Here is a 17,255-nt window from a genome sequence, read left to right on the forward strand (position 1 = left end):
TTTTCCATTGGTCACGGGATCAGAATGGATTCATGTGGGTTTTTCCCACTGTTTTTTTGCTGGTACGTGCTCAGCGCCCTGAGTCAGCGCCGTCTCTGATAAGAAAGGCTCGCGAACATCCATAACGTATTGTATTGTACCTGTAATAATCATGAAAACCAGGTTAATCGGCTTTGTCCTGGTCAGGCTGGTGATGAGTGTGAGGCAGCAGGTATTTTAAATGTGCACTGATGTACCTGTAAATGATGAAGACGGCGATGAGGATGAGGATGGCCAGCACCGTCAGCGCTCCTCCAATCACATAGCTGATGTGAAGGCCTTCACCTTTTCAGTAATAAAGAGAAAAGAGGTGACGGAGTGAGATCTCTCACATGGTTTACTCTCCTCCGTCGAGCAGCGAATTAAACACCGTTTACTGTGCCAGTAAATCTCGTACCGTGAGGCGCAGACACCACGTTGCTCTGAACACAGCCGTCCACAGCGCCGCTCTTCTCTGTGCAGCTGGAACAGCAATCGAGTGTGTTAGTGAACGAGTGCAGTAACTCCAATGTACGAGCAGTTCACTCTGTGTGTATGTATATGAATAAATATAAATATACACAACCGGTGATTTTATACTTCAAACCCCAAAGTGTCAGCGTTTTAGTTTTTAAATACTCACTTCTGTGCAGGTCGGCCCTGCTGTGGTCTGTCTGTCGGCAGTTTTACTCGTCTGTTCGGAGCTTGAGTGCCGGCGGTCACTTTGTCTGGCACGACAGGAACAAAACCAGCAACTTTAAGAGACAGAAACATTGAAATAAAAACATCAGGCACTCCTGAACGCATGACTCTGTTACACAGGGGAAAGGAGCTGTACAGTTAGGTCCATAAATATTTGGACAGAGGCAACATTTTTCTAATTTTGGTTCTGTACATTACCACAATGAATTTTGAACAAAACAATTCAGATGCAGTTGAAGTTCAGACTTTCAGCTTTAATTCAGTGGGTTGAACAAAATGATAGCATAAAAATGTGAGGAACTAAAGCATTTTTTAAACACAATCCCTTCATTTCAGGGGCTCAAAAGTAATTGGACAAATTAAATAATTGTAATCATTTCTAATACTTGGTTGAAAACCCTTTGTTGGCAATGACTGCCTGAAGTCTTGAACTCATGGACATCACCAGACGCTGTGTTTCCTCCTTTTTAATGCTCTGCCAGGCCTTTACTGCACCGGTTTTCAGTTGCTGTTTGTTTGTGGGCCTTTCTGTCTGAAGTTTAGTCTTTAACAAGTGAAATGCTGCTCAATTGGGTTGAGATCAGGTGACTGACTTGGCCATTCAAGAATATTCCACTTCTTTGCTTTAATAAACTCCTGGGTTGCTTTGCCTTTATGTTTTGGGTCATTGTCCATCTGTATTATGAAACGTCGACCAATCCGTTTGGCTGGATTTGAGCACACAGTATGTCTCTGAATACCTCGGAATTCATCCGGCTGCTTCTGCCCTGTGTCACATCATCAATAAACACTAGTGACCCAGTGCCACTGGCAGCCATGCATGCCCAAGCCATCACACTGCCTCCGCCGTGCTTTACAGATGATGTGGTATGCTTTGGATCATGAGCTGTACCACGCCTTCGCCATACTTTTTTCTTTCCATCATTCTGGTAGAGGTTGATCTTGGTTTCATCTGTCCAAAGAATGTTCTTCCAGAACTGTGCTGGCTTTTTTAGATGTTTTTTAGCAAAGTCCAATCTAGCCTTTTTATTCTTGAGGCTTATGAGTGGCTTGCACCGTGCAGTGAACCCTCTGTATTTACTTTCATGCAGTCTTCTCTTTATGGTAGATTTGGATATTGATACGCCCACCTCCTGGAGAGTGTTGTTCACTTGGTTGGCTGTTGTGAAGGGGTTTCTCTTCACCATGGAAATTATTCTGCGATCATCCACCACTGCTGTCTTCTGTGGGCGTCCAGGTCTTTTTGCATTGATGAGTTCACCAGTGCTTTCTTTCTTTCTCAGGATGTACCAAACTGTAGATTTTGCCACTCCTAATATTGTAGCAATTTCTCGGATGGGTTTTTTCTGTTTTCGCAGCTTAAGGATGGCTTGTTTCACCTGCATGGAGAGCTCCTTTGACCGCATGTTTTCTTCACAGCAAAATCTTCCAAATGCAAGCACCACACCTCAAATCAACTCCAGGCCTTTTATCTGCTTAATTGAGAATGACATAACGAAGGAATTGCCCACACCTGCCCATGAAATAGCCTTTGAGTCAATTGTCCAATTACTTTTGGTCCCTTTAAAAACAGGGTGGCACATGTTAAGGAGCTGAAACTCCTAAACCCTTCATCCAATTTTAATGTGGATTCCCTCAAATGAAAGCTGAAAGTCTGGACTTTATGTCCATGTCCATTATATAACTATAACTTGAATATGTTTCAGTAAACAGGTAAAAAAACAACATTTGTGTCAGTGTCCAAATATATATGGACCTAACTGTATGGCCCGTCCTTACCATTATTACTCTAACGTGTGTGCGTATGTGTTAAACTCACTGGTGGAGCACGGCCGCTCGTCAGGCTCATCAGGACACGCGCACACAAACCCATTTGACTTGGCGAAGCACAGGTGTGTACAGCCTCCGTTATTCACCCCACAGTGATTAGTGCCTGAGAGAAGACAGGACACGCTGATGATTAATTCATTTTAGTCCAAAATGCATCACAGGTGTGTTGGAAAAAAGGAAAAGACGATGAAGCACGAACACAAGACAGATGGGAGACTAAAGACATGGAGTGTACGATCTTTTTACATCTACTGATTACCGTTATATATTCTAGATATTTGGAAAGCCTATAAAAAATCAAAAGTTTACTCAGTATAATAACTGAATAGTGCACACAGCTGAACGGTTTTTGTTCGTCCTAATGGAGTTCTACTGAGCCCAGGTTACTGGACCCATCTGTTCTAAACCATTAAGAGCCGTAATGTACGTGAAAGGAACGAGTGTTAAAGTAATATTGCAGCACATTATAAAAGCAAAGCAATGAAGAGAAAAACGTGTGAACTTCTCGCACTGCCCTTACCAGACTGCCGGTTGGGTGCCACCACTATAATGTCCATTAACCCCTCGACGTTAGCAAGGACGGTCTCTTTGTTGCGGCCCGTGTGTTTGTCCACTCTCTGGATTGACTTGGTTTGCCAATCTGTCCAGTAGATCCAGCGGTCTTGCTGCGAGATGCGGGAGAAACGAATTAGAGGGGAGGAAACCGGCTTCAGCTGGGTACAGAGGAGAGAGGAAAATGGAGGGAAAGGGAGGAGGGAGATAAAGGAGGGGGAGGAAATACGAGGGTCAGAGATGGAAGGGTGTGGATGAAGGAGACAGTAAATGTTAGAGGTGAAAAATGAGAAGAATGAGTGGGTCTGAGGGAGGACTGCTGAGGAGTGAGTGAGTGGGAGGGAGGCGAAGATCAAGAAGAACCTCAGCTACCTGAGTGAGAGCAAACGGATGTGATACAGGCGTGACGAGAACTTGGCGCAGTTTGCCACTCAGGTCCGAACTTTCGATGCGATCCAGGTGGGCGTCCACCCAGAAGATCCTACACACACACATACACACACACACGGTAAGAGATGCTTCCATCTCATTAAAGGACTTGCTGACCAACTGACTCACTGATTACCTGACTCACTGAATCATTGATTACCTTACTCAATGATTACCTGACTCACTGAATCACTGATTACCTGACTCAATGAATCATTGATTACCTGACTCACTGATTACCTGACTCACTGAATCATTAATTACCTGACTCAATGAATCATTGATTACCTGACTCACTGAATCATTGATTACCTTACTCAATGATTACCTGACTCACTGATTACCTGACTCAATGAATCATTGATTACCTGACTCACTGATTGCCTGACTCATAGAATCATTGATTACCTGACTCAATGATTACCTGACTCACTAAATCATTGATTACCTGACTCAATGAATCATAGATTACTTGACTCACTGAATCATTAATTACCTGACTCACTGATTACCTAACTCACTGAATCACTGGTTACCCGACTCACTGAATCAATGATTACCTGACTCACTGAATGATTGGTTACCCGACTCACTGAATCAATGATTACCTGACTCCCTGAATCATTGATTACCTGACTCATTGAATCATTGATTACCTTACTCAATGATTACCTGACTCACTGAATCACTGATTACCTGACTCAATGAATCATTGATTACCTGACTCACTGATTACCTGACTCACTGAATCATTAATTACCTGACTCAATGAATCATTGATTACCTGACTCACTGAATCATTGATTACCTTACTCAATGATTACCTGACTCACTGATTACCTGACTCAATGAATCATTGATTACCTGACTCACTGATTGCCTGACTCATAGAATCATTGATTACCTGACTCAATGATTACCTGACTCACTAAATCATTGATTACCTGACTCAATGAATCATAGATTACTTGACTCACTGAATCATTAATTACCTGACTCACTGATTACCTAACTCACTGAATCACTGGTTACCCGACTCACTGAATCAATGATTACCTGACTCACTGAATGACTGGTTACCCGACTCACTGAATCAATGATTACCTGACTCCCTGAATCATTGATTATCTGACTCACTGATTACTGGATCACCTGACTCATTGAATCACTGATTACCTGACTCACTGACTACCTGGCCAACTGATTCACTGACTCACTGATTACTGGACCAACTGACTGACTGATTACTGGACCAACTGACTCACTGATTCCCTGACACATTGATGACTGGACCAACTGACTCACTGATTGCCTGACTCACTGATGCCTGGACCAACTGACTCACTGATTACCTGACTCAGTGACTCACTGATTACTGGACCACCTGACTCACTGATTCCCTGACTCGCTGATTACTGGACCAACTGACTCACTTATTACCAGACTCACTGACGACCTGGCCAACTGACTCCCTGATTCATTTACTCACTGATAACTGGACCAACTGACTCACTGATTGCCTGACTCACTGATTGCCTGACTCACTGACTGCCTGACTACTTCAGATGCTCTAATGGTGCTAAATGTAACAATGGGAGCAGATTGTGAGATACCTTTAGTTTCCTTCATGGCTTCTCAGCTAGATATAAACACAGTTAGCTCTGATAGCAAACACTGAATAACGCCGCCGAGCTGCTGCTACTGAAACGCTTTCTTTCTAAAACGCCACATCATGTCGATCTGAACACTGTGGCATGTTGCATAAATGATTAAGTGTGCACGCCGTTCTCTTCCTGTTCTCCACCTGCGCGTGTCGTAATCGAGCGTGAGTCCGTTCGGCCACCCGAGGTCCGTGTTGATCAGAACTTTGCGGTCGGAACCGTCCAGATTAGCGCGCTCGATTTTAGCGATATGACCCCAGTCTGTCCAGAACAAATACCTAAAAAGAGTCAGAGAAATGAATCAGTCAGCATTCGAGGCACAACACCAGGTCTAAATTCAGACGAGTACGGGCACACTCGTACTGTACGCACAGCATACTCTGTAGCATACTCGCACTATCCATACAGTACTGACATTTTTTACTTTTCATATTTAGCAGTCAGGGCTTTCATGGTTCTGACAGCAACAGGGAAGACAACTGAGTGAATATCAGGTGACAAACGCAGGACACACACTGAAGTCCTCACCCTTTACTGGGGAACACGGCGATGGCTCTCGGCTCATCCAGGCTGTTGTTGATCAGGATTTTCCGTGCTGATCCGTCCAGTCTGGAAACCTCAATGGTGTTTCGACCCGTGTCGGTCCAGTACATGTTTCTGGCCACCCAGTCGACGGCAAGTCCGTCTGTAGTCTTCAGACCCTGACTGATCACCGTCTCCATCCCGCTCCCGTCCAGATTCACCCGTCTGAAAACCAACATAAATTACCGACATGGTTTTTGATCATCTGATGATGACTAGAGAATCTGGTGTTGCAGAGGTTGCCATGTTCCTGACGGGTCCTTTAATACTGTTCAATTAGCCGAGGAATTAACGTTAGCATGTTCGATTTTTAAGCACCTAATGACATCCAGGGAGACGTCGGTGTAGTACAGTTTGCCCTGGACGCTGTCATAGTCGAGCGAGATGACGTTGTGCAGCTCAGGGACGGGGACGTGGACGTCTGTGTGGTCGCTGGTGTCCAGGGAGATACGCCGCACGCTGACGCGGTTTGAGAAGAGCAGGTAAGACTCAGGAATGTCGTCACATGACCTGCCATCACTCTTCAGTACAACGCCTGTAGGACAAGCGCACGACGTGCCGTTCGGACGTGGCAGACACAGGTGGGTACAGCCGCCGTTATTCCGACCACAACGATTAAAGCCTGACAAACAGAAGGCTTAAATTACTGAAATAATAACAACAACAACAACGATGAAAAGAACACGCCTCTTCAGTAAGGTGGTGTTCTGTTCTAAATCGTATTTCACTGATAATCGCAGATGCACTGAAAGTTATAAATACAGTGCCTTGCAAAAGTATTCATACCCCTTGAACTTTTTCACATTTTTCCACCTTACAGCCACGAACTTAAAAGTTTTTGATTGAGATTTTATGTGATAGACCAACACAGAGTAGCACATAAGTGTGAAGTGAAATGAAAATGATAAATGGTCTTCAAAATTTTAAACAAATAAAAATCTGAAAAATGTGGTGTGCATTAGTATTCAGCCCCCCTGCGGCAATACTTTGTAAAGCCACCTTTTGCTGCAATTACAGCTGCAAGTCTTTTGTGGTATGTCTCTACCAGCTTTGCACATCTAGACACTGAAATTTTTGCCCATTCTTCTCTGCAAAATAGCTCAAGCTCAGCCGGATTGGATGGAGAGCGTCTGTGAACAGCAATTTTCAAGTCTTGCCACAGATGCTCAATGGGATTTAGGTCTGGACTTTGACTGGGCCATTCTAACACATGAATATTCTTTGATCTAAACCATTCCATTGTAGCTCTGGCTGTATGTTTAGGGTCACTGTCTTGCTGGAAGGTGAATCTCCTTCCCAGTCTCAAGTCTTTTGCAGCCTCCAACAGGTTTTCTTCCAGGATTGCCCTGTATTTAGCTCCATCCATCTTCCCATCAACTCTGACCAGCTTCCCTGTCCCTGCTGAAGAAAAGCATCCCCATAGCATGATGCTGCCACCACCATGTTTCACAGTGGGGATGGTGTGTGCAGGGTGATGAGCAGTGTTAGTTTTCCGCCACACATAGCGCTTTGCATTTAGGCCAAAAAGTTCAACTTTGGTCTCATCTGACCAAAGCACCTTCTTCCACATGTTTGCTGTGTCCCCTACATGGCTTCTTATGCCTGTCTTTCAACAATGGCTTTCTTCTTGCCACTCTTCCAAAAAGGCCAGATTTGTGGAGTGTACGACTTCTAGTTGTCCTGTGCACAGATTCTCCCACCTGAGCTGTGGATTTCTGCAGCTCCTCCAGAGTGATCATGGGCCTCTTGGCTGCTTCTCTGACCAGTGCTCTCCTTGCTCGCTCTGTCAGTTTAGGTGGACGGCCATGTCTTGGTAGGTTTGCAGTTGTGCCGTACTTTTTCCATTTTTGAATGATGGATTGAACAGTGCTTCTTGAGATGTTCAGAGCTTGGGATATTTTTTTATAACCTAACCCTGCTTTAAACTTCTCCAGAACTTTATCCCTGACCTGTCTGGTGAGTTCTTTGGTCTTCATGATGCTGTTTGTTCTTCAGTGTTCTCTAACAAACCACTGAGGCCTTCACAGAACAAGTGTATTTATGCTGAGAGTAAATTACACACAGTAGGACACTATTAACTAATTAGATGACTTCTGAAGGCAATTGATTGCACTGGATTGTATTTAGAGGTATCAGAGTACAGGGGGCTGAATACTAATGCACACCACATTTTTCAGATTTTTATTTGTTTAAAATTTTGAAGACCATTTATCATTTTTGTTTCACTTCATAATTATGTGCTACTCTGTGTTGGTCTATCACATAAAATCTCAATCAAAAAAACTTTGTAAGGTGGAAAAATGTGAAAAAGTTCAAGGGGTATGAATACTTTTGCAAGGCACTGGAAGTACATCGGCCATGCATGAAATGTGCTCCAGAAGTCGTAATTACGTTACGTATTCAGATTGGTCACATGACCCAAATCGAATGGAAGCGTACCCAGAGGCCTGTCCCTCTCCATGGCCTGGATGTCCATGAGTCCGGGCAGGTTGGAGCGGACGGTGATGATGTTGTCTCCTGTGTTCTTGTCAGCTCTCTGGATGCTGCGACTCTGCCAGTCGGTCCAGTAGATGTGCGGCCCGAGCAGCGTAAGGCCGTACGGGTGCTGAACCGGAGAAACCAGCGTCCTGCGGTTCGACCCATTCAGATCCGCTGCTTCGATTCGCTATGAGACGGAAACACGAGGACTAATTTCGATTCAAACACTGAGCTCCGTGTCGGTCAAGCTTTTATCCACGACGAACAATGGATCAACAAAGATTTTTCCCCTCACCTCTGTGTGGGCGTCGGCCCAGAGTAGCTGTGACCCAGCCTTGTCTATGGCGAGTCCGTTTGGCCAGCCCAGATTATTATTGATCAGAACCACGCGGCCGGACCCGTCCATCGCCGCTCGCTCCAGCTTGGCATGTTCACCCCAGTCTGTCCAGTACATGTAGCTAAAAACACCAGTTATGCACATCATGTACACGATAAACCGCACGTCAGATTTATTTCGAATTAGTAATTGTCATGGTTACTGTTGCTACCTTGTTTAACGCCATACAGACGCTTTAAAGGGACTGAAACGAGGAGAGGCAGGAGCACGCTCCCTGAGCTTATTTACCCCATTTCATGGTACAGAGCGATGGCACGAGGGCTGTCCAGGTTTCTCCACACCAGAACTTTCCGCATGGAGCCGTTCAGATTGGCCACTTCTATGCGGTTCGTTCCCGTGTCCGTCCAGTAGATTTTCCTTCCGACTGAGTCGACAGCAAGACCATCGGTCGTCACCAAACCTAAAACCAGAGCGCGGAACAGGAAATGAACGTAGCGCAGGCTTTTAACGTTCCCTCAGCTTTCCCTAGATTTGCCTGAACCCGTTTCATTACCGTACTTTAGAGCACCAGTGACGGCAGGTTAGCCATTTTAACACCAAATGTTGGGAAAAAAAATCAAGCTGTTCATACATGTATAACAATTTCTTAATATTTCAAAAGTATAACTTTCGATTTTTCTGTGTTTTCTCCCTCTGATTCATTCACGACAGCTGAAGGAAGTGCATTAGCTGCCAGTTACTACCAGTTAGGAGTCAAAGTGCAACAGAGTGTGAGCTCCGTACCGGTGGAAATGACGTCCTCGTGTCCTGAGCCGTTCATGTTGGCTCTGCTGATCTTCTTCAGAGTGCTGTCTGACCAATACACTTTACCTGTACACACACACACACACACACACACACACACACACACACACACACGGCAGAATTTCAGCTTGCACTGTTTCACTGAGTGAGTTCGCTACATCAGCGCTCCGCTAGCCTTCGAGGAAACGTGTAGTAGTGAGCAGGGCTCAAAATTCGCGGTGGTCCGGTCGCCTTAATTTGTCATTTGGCGGGTAATTCCTGTCACTAGGCAGCCCGGCTGGCTAGTTGGAAATAAAAAACATACACTACCGTTCAAAAGTTTGGGGTCACCCAGACAATTTTGTTTTCCATGAAAAGTCACACTTTTATTTCCCACCATAAGTTGTAAAATGAATAGAAAATATAGTCAAGACATTTTTCTGGCCATTTTGAGCATTTAATCGACCCCACAAATGTGATGCTCCAGAAACTCAATCTGCTCAAAGGAAGGTCAGTTTTATAGCTTCTCTAAAGAGCTCAACTGTTTTCAGCTGTGCTAACATGATTGTACAAGGGTTTTCTAATCATCCATTAGCCTTCTGAGGCAATGAGCAAACACATTGTACCATTAGAACACTGGAGTGAGAGTTGCTGGAAATGGGCCTCTATACACCTATGGAGATATTGCACCAAAAACCACACATTTGCAGCTAGAATAGTCATTTACCACATTAGCAATGTATAGAGTGGATTTCTGATTAGTTTAAAGTGATCTGCATTGAAAAGAACAGTGCTTTTCTTTCAAAAATAAGCACATTTCAAAGTGACCCCAAACTTTTGAACAGTAGTGTATATGAAGCGAAGATTCAGACACGCCGTCAACTAAAGCCGCCATATATTAAGCGCGTGCCGTGTCTGTGTTAATCGATGTGTTTATCGGCAGGACAGAAACTACCGAAGAATTCCGAATCATATCGTGTGCGAGTCAGGCTGTCGGTTTTTTCACTACTGCGCATGCATATAACGCAGGGGTGGGCAATTATTTTTTTCCATAGGGCCACATGAGAAACAGAAAATTTTGTGGAGGGCCGGACCAAAACGCTGAACTAAATTCTGCATAATGGTAAGTGTATTTCTTTATATAAAGCAATAAATAACATTTGTTTTTACAAGCTGCTAAGACTGGTAAGAGTCTGGAAAAAACGAGGTTGCCTTACAAAAAATGTCATTTATTCAATCAAATTCCCCAAAACGATGGTTAACAATGTGAACGTTTGTACTTTTTTTCCAGTCATATTCAGCCCAAAACACAATAAAGACATCACAGTATTGTCTTTCTACTCCAAATATCAAGCAAGATACATCATATTATAATAATGATGCCCACATTTGTAGTCTAATCACCTCATTTGGTGTTTTTCAGTTTTTTATTTGTTCAGTGAGAGAAATCTCGTCTCTGTTGGTCTTTAACGAGTGCATCAGAGTCAGGTTGAATGTCTGAGGTGGAGATGCGAAGCACAGCTGACAGATGATCATCAGTCGATTCGGTGTAGGAATCAGATCTACAGATCGGCTCGGGCTCCGGCGCCTGCTGGCTGGACCGTTTGAAGGATGACGTGCAAGTTTGTGGTTGGTCTGGACAAATTACGGCAGTAGTTATCGCAGGATTAGGTTTCGTGGGATTTCATGTCATGTTCATGTCGCGCGCATTGCGTTTTTGTTGAACACAACTTCAAAATAAAAGCAATGCACATTCAGTCCATGCATGAGGTAAAATTAGAAAATACGTTTATTTTGTAATTTCTAATTAACCTTACGCGGGCCGGTCAGAATGAACCGAAGGGCCGGATGCGGCCCGCGGGCCGGAAAATGCCCAGGTCTGATATAACGCATCTTGCTGAATATCGTGGTAATCACGTGTCGTATTGGACCAGGTGGGCGGAGCACAGAAGCACGGCAGGCCAGAACTGAGTTCTCAATGAACTATTTATTGCTCGCTTTTCAGCCTTTTATCACTTCCCAGCTGCGTGTTCTGGTTGGAGAGAGAGAGAGAGAGAGAGAGAGCTCCCTTTCTCTGCTCTCCTCTCCTTTTAAAGGGCGCGGTCACTGGGGAAGACGCACAAACACAGGTTAATCCCCATCAGGTGCAATGATCCCACCACTTACCTTCCCTGACTCCGCCCTCCATTCACAGACCGACGCTTGGCCACGCCCCCGCTGCCACATCACGTTATCAGATTCAATAGATGTGGCCACATTATCGCCCATTTAAACATGTGTTTTTGTTGTTGTTTACATCTACATCTGCCAAAGCTCCGTTGCGATGTGGAATTTTCTGAAAGGTGTACAGAAACCGCCAGAGACGGGGACAAAGCGACCTCGGTCTGAAGAGGAGAAACGACAAAGGACTTCTAAGCAAGCGTGGGAGCGGGGTCGGCCTCGGCGGCGATACGATTTTTATGGAATAATTAATTTTTTTCAGGTTGATTCCTCGTCAGTATGGAGCTCCGAATGCTTTCTCTCTCATAAACGGTTAAATACAGAAAGCATGTTGGACGTATTTTGGGTGCGATAGTCATGATAGTCAGTAGATTTGCTTTCAATACTCACACACCAAGTTTTCCAATAGATTATTATTTGTTGATATTATATTATGCATTTAACAACAGGATCAAAATACTCGGGTCTTGAAATAAACGCACATTAGTCATGAACAATGGGAACGACTCTCTTTTGCGTTATTTCTGACAGAAATAAAATTCATACATGAACAAATTTTGGCGAGTTGATTTTCTGTTTAGTGAGTTACTTTGGAAGGGAAAAAAAAAAGAATTCCGAGCCCTGGTGAGGTAAAGAGGACGGGCCGTACCCTCTCTGGGATCCACGCCGATGGCGATGGTGTTCTTCATGGACCCGTTAACAGCCAAAACCACGTCAGCAAAATACGGGATGTCAAGAGAAACCATCCGGATGTCTGTCCTCCGTGCGAAGATTAGGAAACTGTTCATTCCTGCCGTGTAAAGGAAGATGAGAGAGAAACTGCAGTGTGTTTAACAGCGAGCTTCATTCAGGTACAACTACAAAACCGTTAATTGTTAATTATAGTGTCATTTATGTGTAAATTTCAGTGTATTCATGTCACACAAAGCTCATCTGATTTCATCTCACACTGTCTTATTGCAGGAATTAAATTACGTGAACAAGATTCATTTTTTACTGATTGAGATGCATTTTGTCTTCACTGTTACACCAGCATGGAGCACTTCTACATGAGAAGCTAACAGGTTAAAAGACGGCGGGATTAAGAGATCACTGTAAACCCTTCGCCTTTAGGGAGATTTCTAACACGTGTCACGTTTCAAAGAAAATACGAGTCTGACAGAAGAAGCAAAACAAAGCCACAGACTAGGGATGGGATTAAAGCAGCACGTACGGTACGCCGCGCACCGCGACCTCACCGCTGGATGTTTAACAAAACGTGAACGTCGCGAGAAAAAAAAATCTCTTATGGTTTAAGAGATTAAGAGATTTCTGCCTTCTGGCAATTTAGGATTAAATGATAATTACAGGGTTCCCACTCTTTTTAAGGAATCATTTTCCAGGAGCTTTTTTAGGTAATTCATGACAGGATTTGGTCATACGGTCATGCACTTTAGTCGCAGGCTTAACACCATTTTAATTTATTTTTTAATATGCAGGGGCGTAGCGTCTCTGATGTGCTAAATTACATCAAGGCAACATCGATGCAAATTGTATAATGCAGCTGTTTGACCTCTTTTTGTTACGTGCTGCTTTAAACTTTTTTATTCCCTTGTTCTCCTGTCATGACAAGCTAGAGCAACCTCAGAGGGTCAAAACTCAAATGTAAATTGCTTATACACGCCTCAGTCAGGGATGAGAGTGGGTGGTCACCAAAAAAGCAGAAGACAAGATGGCGCCCGAAGCCGGGGGTCTGGGAGGGATACCCCCCAGGAAACTTTTGAAAAATAAGGCCTTACAAACCACTTTTCCTGCAATCTGAGCTGTAGTAGATAAAAAAATCTGTTGTCTTTTTTATATATTTACATGAAAATATGTTTCAAATCAATAGGAGTACTGTTTGGATTCAAAATAAAATCACATTCTACATTCAAGGGTATGGTTATACAACCCCGATTCCAAAAAAGTTGGGACAACGTACAAATTGCAAATAAAAACGGAATGCAATAATTTACAAATCTCAAAAACTGATATTGTATTCACAATAGAACATAGACAACATATCAAATGTCGAAAGTGAGACATTTTGAAATTTCATGACAGCAACACATCTCAAAAAAGTTGGGACAGGGGCAATAAGAGGCTGGAAAAGTTAAAGGTACAAAAAAGGAACAGCTGGAGGACCAAATTGCAACTCATTAGGTCAATTGGCAATAGGTCATTAACATGACTGGGTATAAAAAGAGCATCTTGGAGTGGCAGCGGCTCTCAGAAGTAAAGATGGGAAGAGGATCACCAATCCCCCTAATTCTGCGCCGACAAATAGTGGAGCAATATCAGAAAGGAGTTCGACAGTGTAAAATTGCAAAGAGTTTGAACATATCATCATCTACAGTGCATAATATCATCAAAAGATTCAGAGAATCTGGAAGAATCTCTGTGCGTAAGGGTCAAGGCCGGAAACCATACCGGGTGCCCGTGATCTTCGGGCCCTTAGACGGCACTGCATCACATACAGGCATGCTTCTGTATTGGAAATCACAAAATGGGCTCAGGAATATTTCCAGAGAACATTATCTGTGAACACAATTCACCGTGCCATCCGCCGTTGCCAGCTAAAACTCTATAGTTCAAAGAAGAAGCCGTATCTAAACACGATCCAGAAGCGCAGACGTCTTCTCTGGGCCAAGGCTCATTTAAAATGGACTGTGGCAAAGTGGAAAACTGTTCTGTGGTCAGACGAATCAAAATGTGAAGTTCTTTATGGAAATCAGGGACGCCGTGTCATTCGGACTAAAGAGGAGAAGGACGACCCAAGTTGTTATCAGCGCTCAGTTCAGAAGCCTGCATCTCTGATGGTATGGGGTTGCATTAGTGCGTGTGGCATGGGCAGCTTACACATCTGGAAAGACACCATCAATGCTGAAAGGTATATCCAGGTTCTAGAGCAACATATGCTCCCATCCAGACGACGTCTCTTTCAGGGAAGACCTTGCATTTTCCAACATGACAATGCCAAACCACATACTGCATCAATTACAGCATCATGGCTGCGTAGAAGAAGGGTCCGGGTACTGAACTGGCCAGCCTGCAGTCCAGATCTTTCACACATAGAAAACATTTGGCGCATCATAAAACGGAAGATATGACAAAAAAGACCTAAGACAGTTGAGCAACTAGAATCCTACATTAGACAAGAATGGGTTAACATTCCTATCCCTAAACTTGAGCAACTTGTCTCCTCAGTCCCCAGACGTTTACAGACTGTTGTAAAGAGAAAAGGGGATGTCTCACAGTGGGAAACATGGCCTTGTCCCAACTTTTTTGAGATGTGTTGTTGTCATGAAATTTAAAATCACCTAATTTGCATTCTGTTTTTATTTACAATTTGTACTTTGTCCCAACTTTTTTGGAATCGGGGTTGTAATTTATGATCAACAAAAATGACAAACTAAATTCACATTAAACGTAAGTTTTATTAATTATCAAAATGTTCATATATTAAATAAAATTTCTTAGGGAGAAAAGGTCAGTCTCCCTGTGTCCTCATTAGTTGCATATGATTTCAAAGTCTTTTGAAATATTTAAGTTTTCAAAACTGTCAGCATTAATTCAGATTTACTGACCATCATATACATGTTCAGTGTATTAAATCAAACGAATGCTAAGTTTATGGGATAATGTCTGTGTACACTTTATACAATTATTTATAGTTCACAGTCACTTCTCATTTTCATTTAATCATTTCGACGACTTCTTCAGCCTTTTGGCCGAAGACAAAACCTTGTCAGTCGTCTCTCTGTTTTTTATACCAGCATCGATTTCACGTACCTTCGCTTCGTCTCGCTTGTCAATTATATTCGGCATTTTGAGTAAAAAAGCCGATACGAAAGAGAAACGTATTTTTGAAGCGCAGCGACGATGAACATGTGCAAGTTTCGATAAAACAGAACAGATGCGGGTACTTTTGTAAGAACTGTTATGATTGGCTATCATGCTCTCGCCAGCGATGTTTTGGCCAATGACATTGTAGATAACACGTATTCTACCGCGAGACTAAAGATGGCGAAAATGTAAACATGTAACATCATTGTACGCTTGAGTATCACGAAGGAACACACCCCAACCCCCCTCAATGAAAAAAAAAAACTCAACAGATTTGGCATAATATCGATTTTTGCTCAGAAAAAGCGGAAATCCGCCGAAAAGCGGAAAACTCTCATCCCTGCTCAGTATAGGCAACCGGTGGAGACATAGCGCAGCAGATCGAGCTACGATGGAGCTCAGCTGTCCTTATATCTAGACTACGACCAGCGAGCGGTTTCAAACAGAAAAATTAAAAAGCGAAAACACAGAAATAAAATTCCAGGACAAGAAAATTTATTTCCAGGACATTTGGCCATTTCTATCAATTTCCAGATCATTTCCATGACTGGAAAATGACGCTCTAAATTTCCAGGTTTTCCAGGACGCGTGGGAACCCTGTAGGATCTTCAGAGCTTCATCCAAGAAAAAAAAAACCCAAAACACAAACAGAATCTGACCTGGAGTGCAGGTTTTTCCGTCCACCTGTAGGTTTATTCCAGTAGGACAGGCACAGCTGGAGCCTTCAGGAGCCAGTAAACACAGATGACTACAGCCGCCATTATTCACCGCGCACGCGGTCTGGACTGGAGAGAGGAAAACAAATAAACAAACAAATAAACTAATTAATAAATTAGATTACTGTAAGAGAAACTTTGGAAATTACAAAAAAAACACCAACTGGTTGACACTTGTAAAGTCTAAATGCTTTAATGTTCTTCACACGTTCATGGTTTCTACGTCTTCCTTCGTGTCTCCCCCCCCCCGATCGCTTGACTTCTTTCTGACCCGCGTGCACCACCACAGAACAACAGATACTTCGAAAGCAGGAAAGGATCTGATCCATTTCTTTTCCCGGAGCCACTGAGTGGGGATTAGTTACACAGGATCACTTGATCCTTGTTTCTGAAAAGAAATGAGACACCGAATGCCACAAAGGGCCGTCAGCGCGACCGCTGCGAGGCACTGAGGTCACTCGTACACTCCTCTGAACGGAGGAACACACAGATACACAACCTGAACACTGGCTTCCTGTCGGTACGTGTTCACCCATGAGGAAAAAAATTCCTTGTATCCGAGATTGTGGTGTGTGTATAAGGAGAAGAAGTGATAATCTGGAATGGACAGACACTAATCACAGCTAACGTCATCTAGTTCATCCCTCAGCACATTCCAACCTTGACTCTGGAGATCATGGCTGTGATCCTGACCTGCTTCTCGGTGTCTGTGGAACATGTGGATGTCCATGAGGTTCTCCAGATTGTCCGCTAATGTGCTTCGTCCCAAACCGGTCAGTTTGTCAGCACTTTCGATGCTCTTGGACTGCCAGTCTGTCCAGTAGATCTTGTCTTCGTGCAGTGTGAGGCCAAACGGATGGGGCAGCTGACTGCCAATCAGCACCTTCACAGGGGAAAAAAAAAGCTCTGACGTTTACTTTAATCTGGAGGATCCACATCATCAACAAGGAAACAGGGAGCAAATAATAACAACACAAATATGACTCAATATTTGAACTCCTTCATGTGATTCCCAGATCGGGACTACCTGGGAACGATTCGGAGCAGAACTCCGGCAACACTCTCCGGACTGAAGCACCACTT

The 17,255-nt window shown here is 43.6% G+C and overlaps 1 protein-coding gene across 8 annotated transcripts in view; it reads right to left on the bottom strand.

Moving 5' to 3' along the window:
* Window positions 1-17,255, bottom strand: part of lrp4 (low density lipoprotein receptor-related protein 4) — a 195,944-nt gene that overhangs the window by 13,085 nt on the left and 165,604 nt on the right. For 6 of the 8 annotated variants that reach the window (XM_060941859.1, XM_060941857.1, XM_060941858.1 and 3 more), the window contains exons 21-36: window positions 16,866-17,055; window positions 16,116-16,241; window positions 12,242-12,382; window positions 9,373-9,459; window positions 8,878-9,049; window positions 8,548-8,710; window positions 8,214-8,439; window positions 6,093-6,396; window positions 5,721-5,939; window positions 5,336-5,470; window positions 3,475-3,583; window positions 3,071-3,263; window positions 2,540-2,653; window positions 662-773; window positions 437-501; window positions 237-324 (exon numbers count right to left, since the gene is read on the bottom strand). In XM_060941859.1, coding sequence (XP_060797842.1) covers window positions 237-324; window positions 437-501; window positions 662-773; window positions 2,540-2,653; window positions 3,071-3,263; window positions 3,475-3,583; window positions 5,336-5,470; window positions 5,721-5,939; window positions 6,093-6,396; window positions 8,214-8,439; window positions 8,548-8,710; window positions 8,878-9,049; window positions 9,373-9,459; window positions 12,242-12,382; window positions 16,116-16,241; window positions 16,866-17,055 — 2,444 coding nt within the window. The remainder of the gene's footprint in view (window positions 1-236; window positions 325-436; window positions 502-661; window positions 774-2,539; window positions 2,654-3,070; window positions 3,264-3,474; window positions 3,584-5,335; window positions 5,471-5,720; window positions 5,940-6,092; window positions 6,397-8,213; window positions 8,440-8,547; window positions 8,711-8,877; window positions 9,050-9,372; window positions 9,460-12,241; window positions 12,383-16,115; window positions 16,242-16,865; window positions 17,056-17,255) is intronic. The other 2 variants (XM_060941861.1, XM_060941860.1) reach the window with 1 other exon arrangement.

The sequence above is a fragment of the Neoarius graeffei genome, chromosome 15, assembly GCF_027579695.1.
Source record: "Neoarius graeffei isolate fNeoGra1 chromosome 15, fNeoGra1.pri, whole genome shotgun sequence".
In the NCBI taxonomy this organism is placed as follows: domain Eukaryota; kingdom Metazoa; phylum Chordata; class Actinopteri; order Siluriformes; family Ariidae; genus Neoarius; species Neoarius graeffei.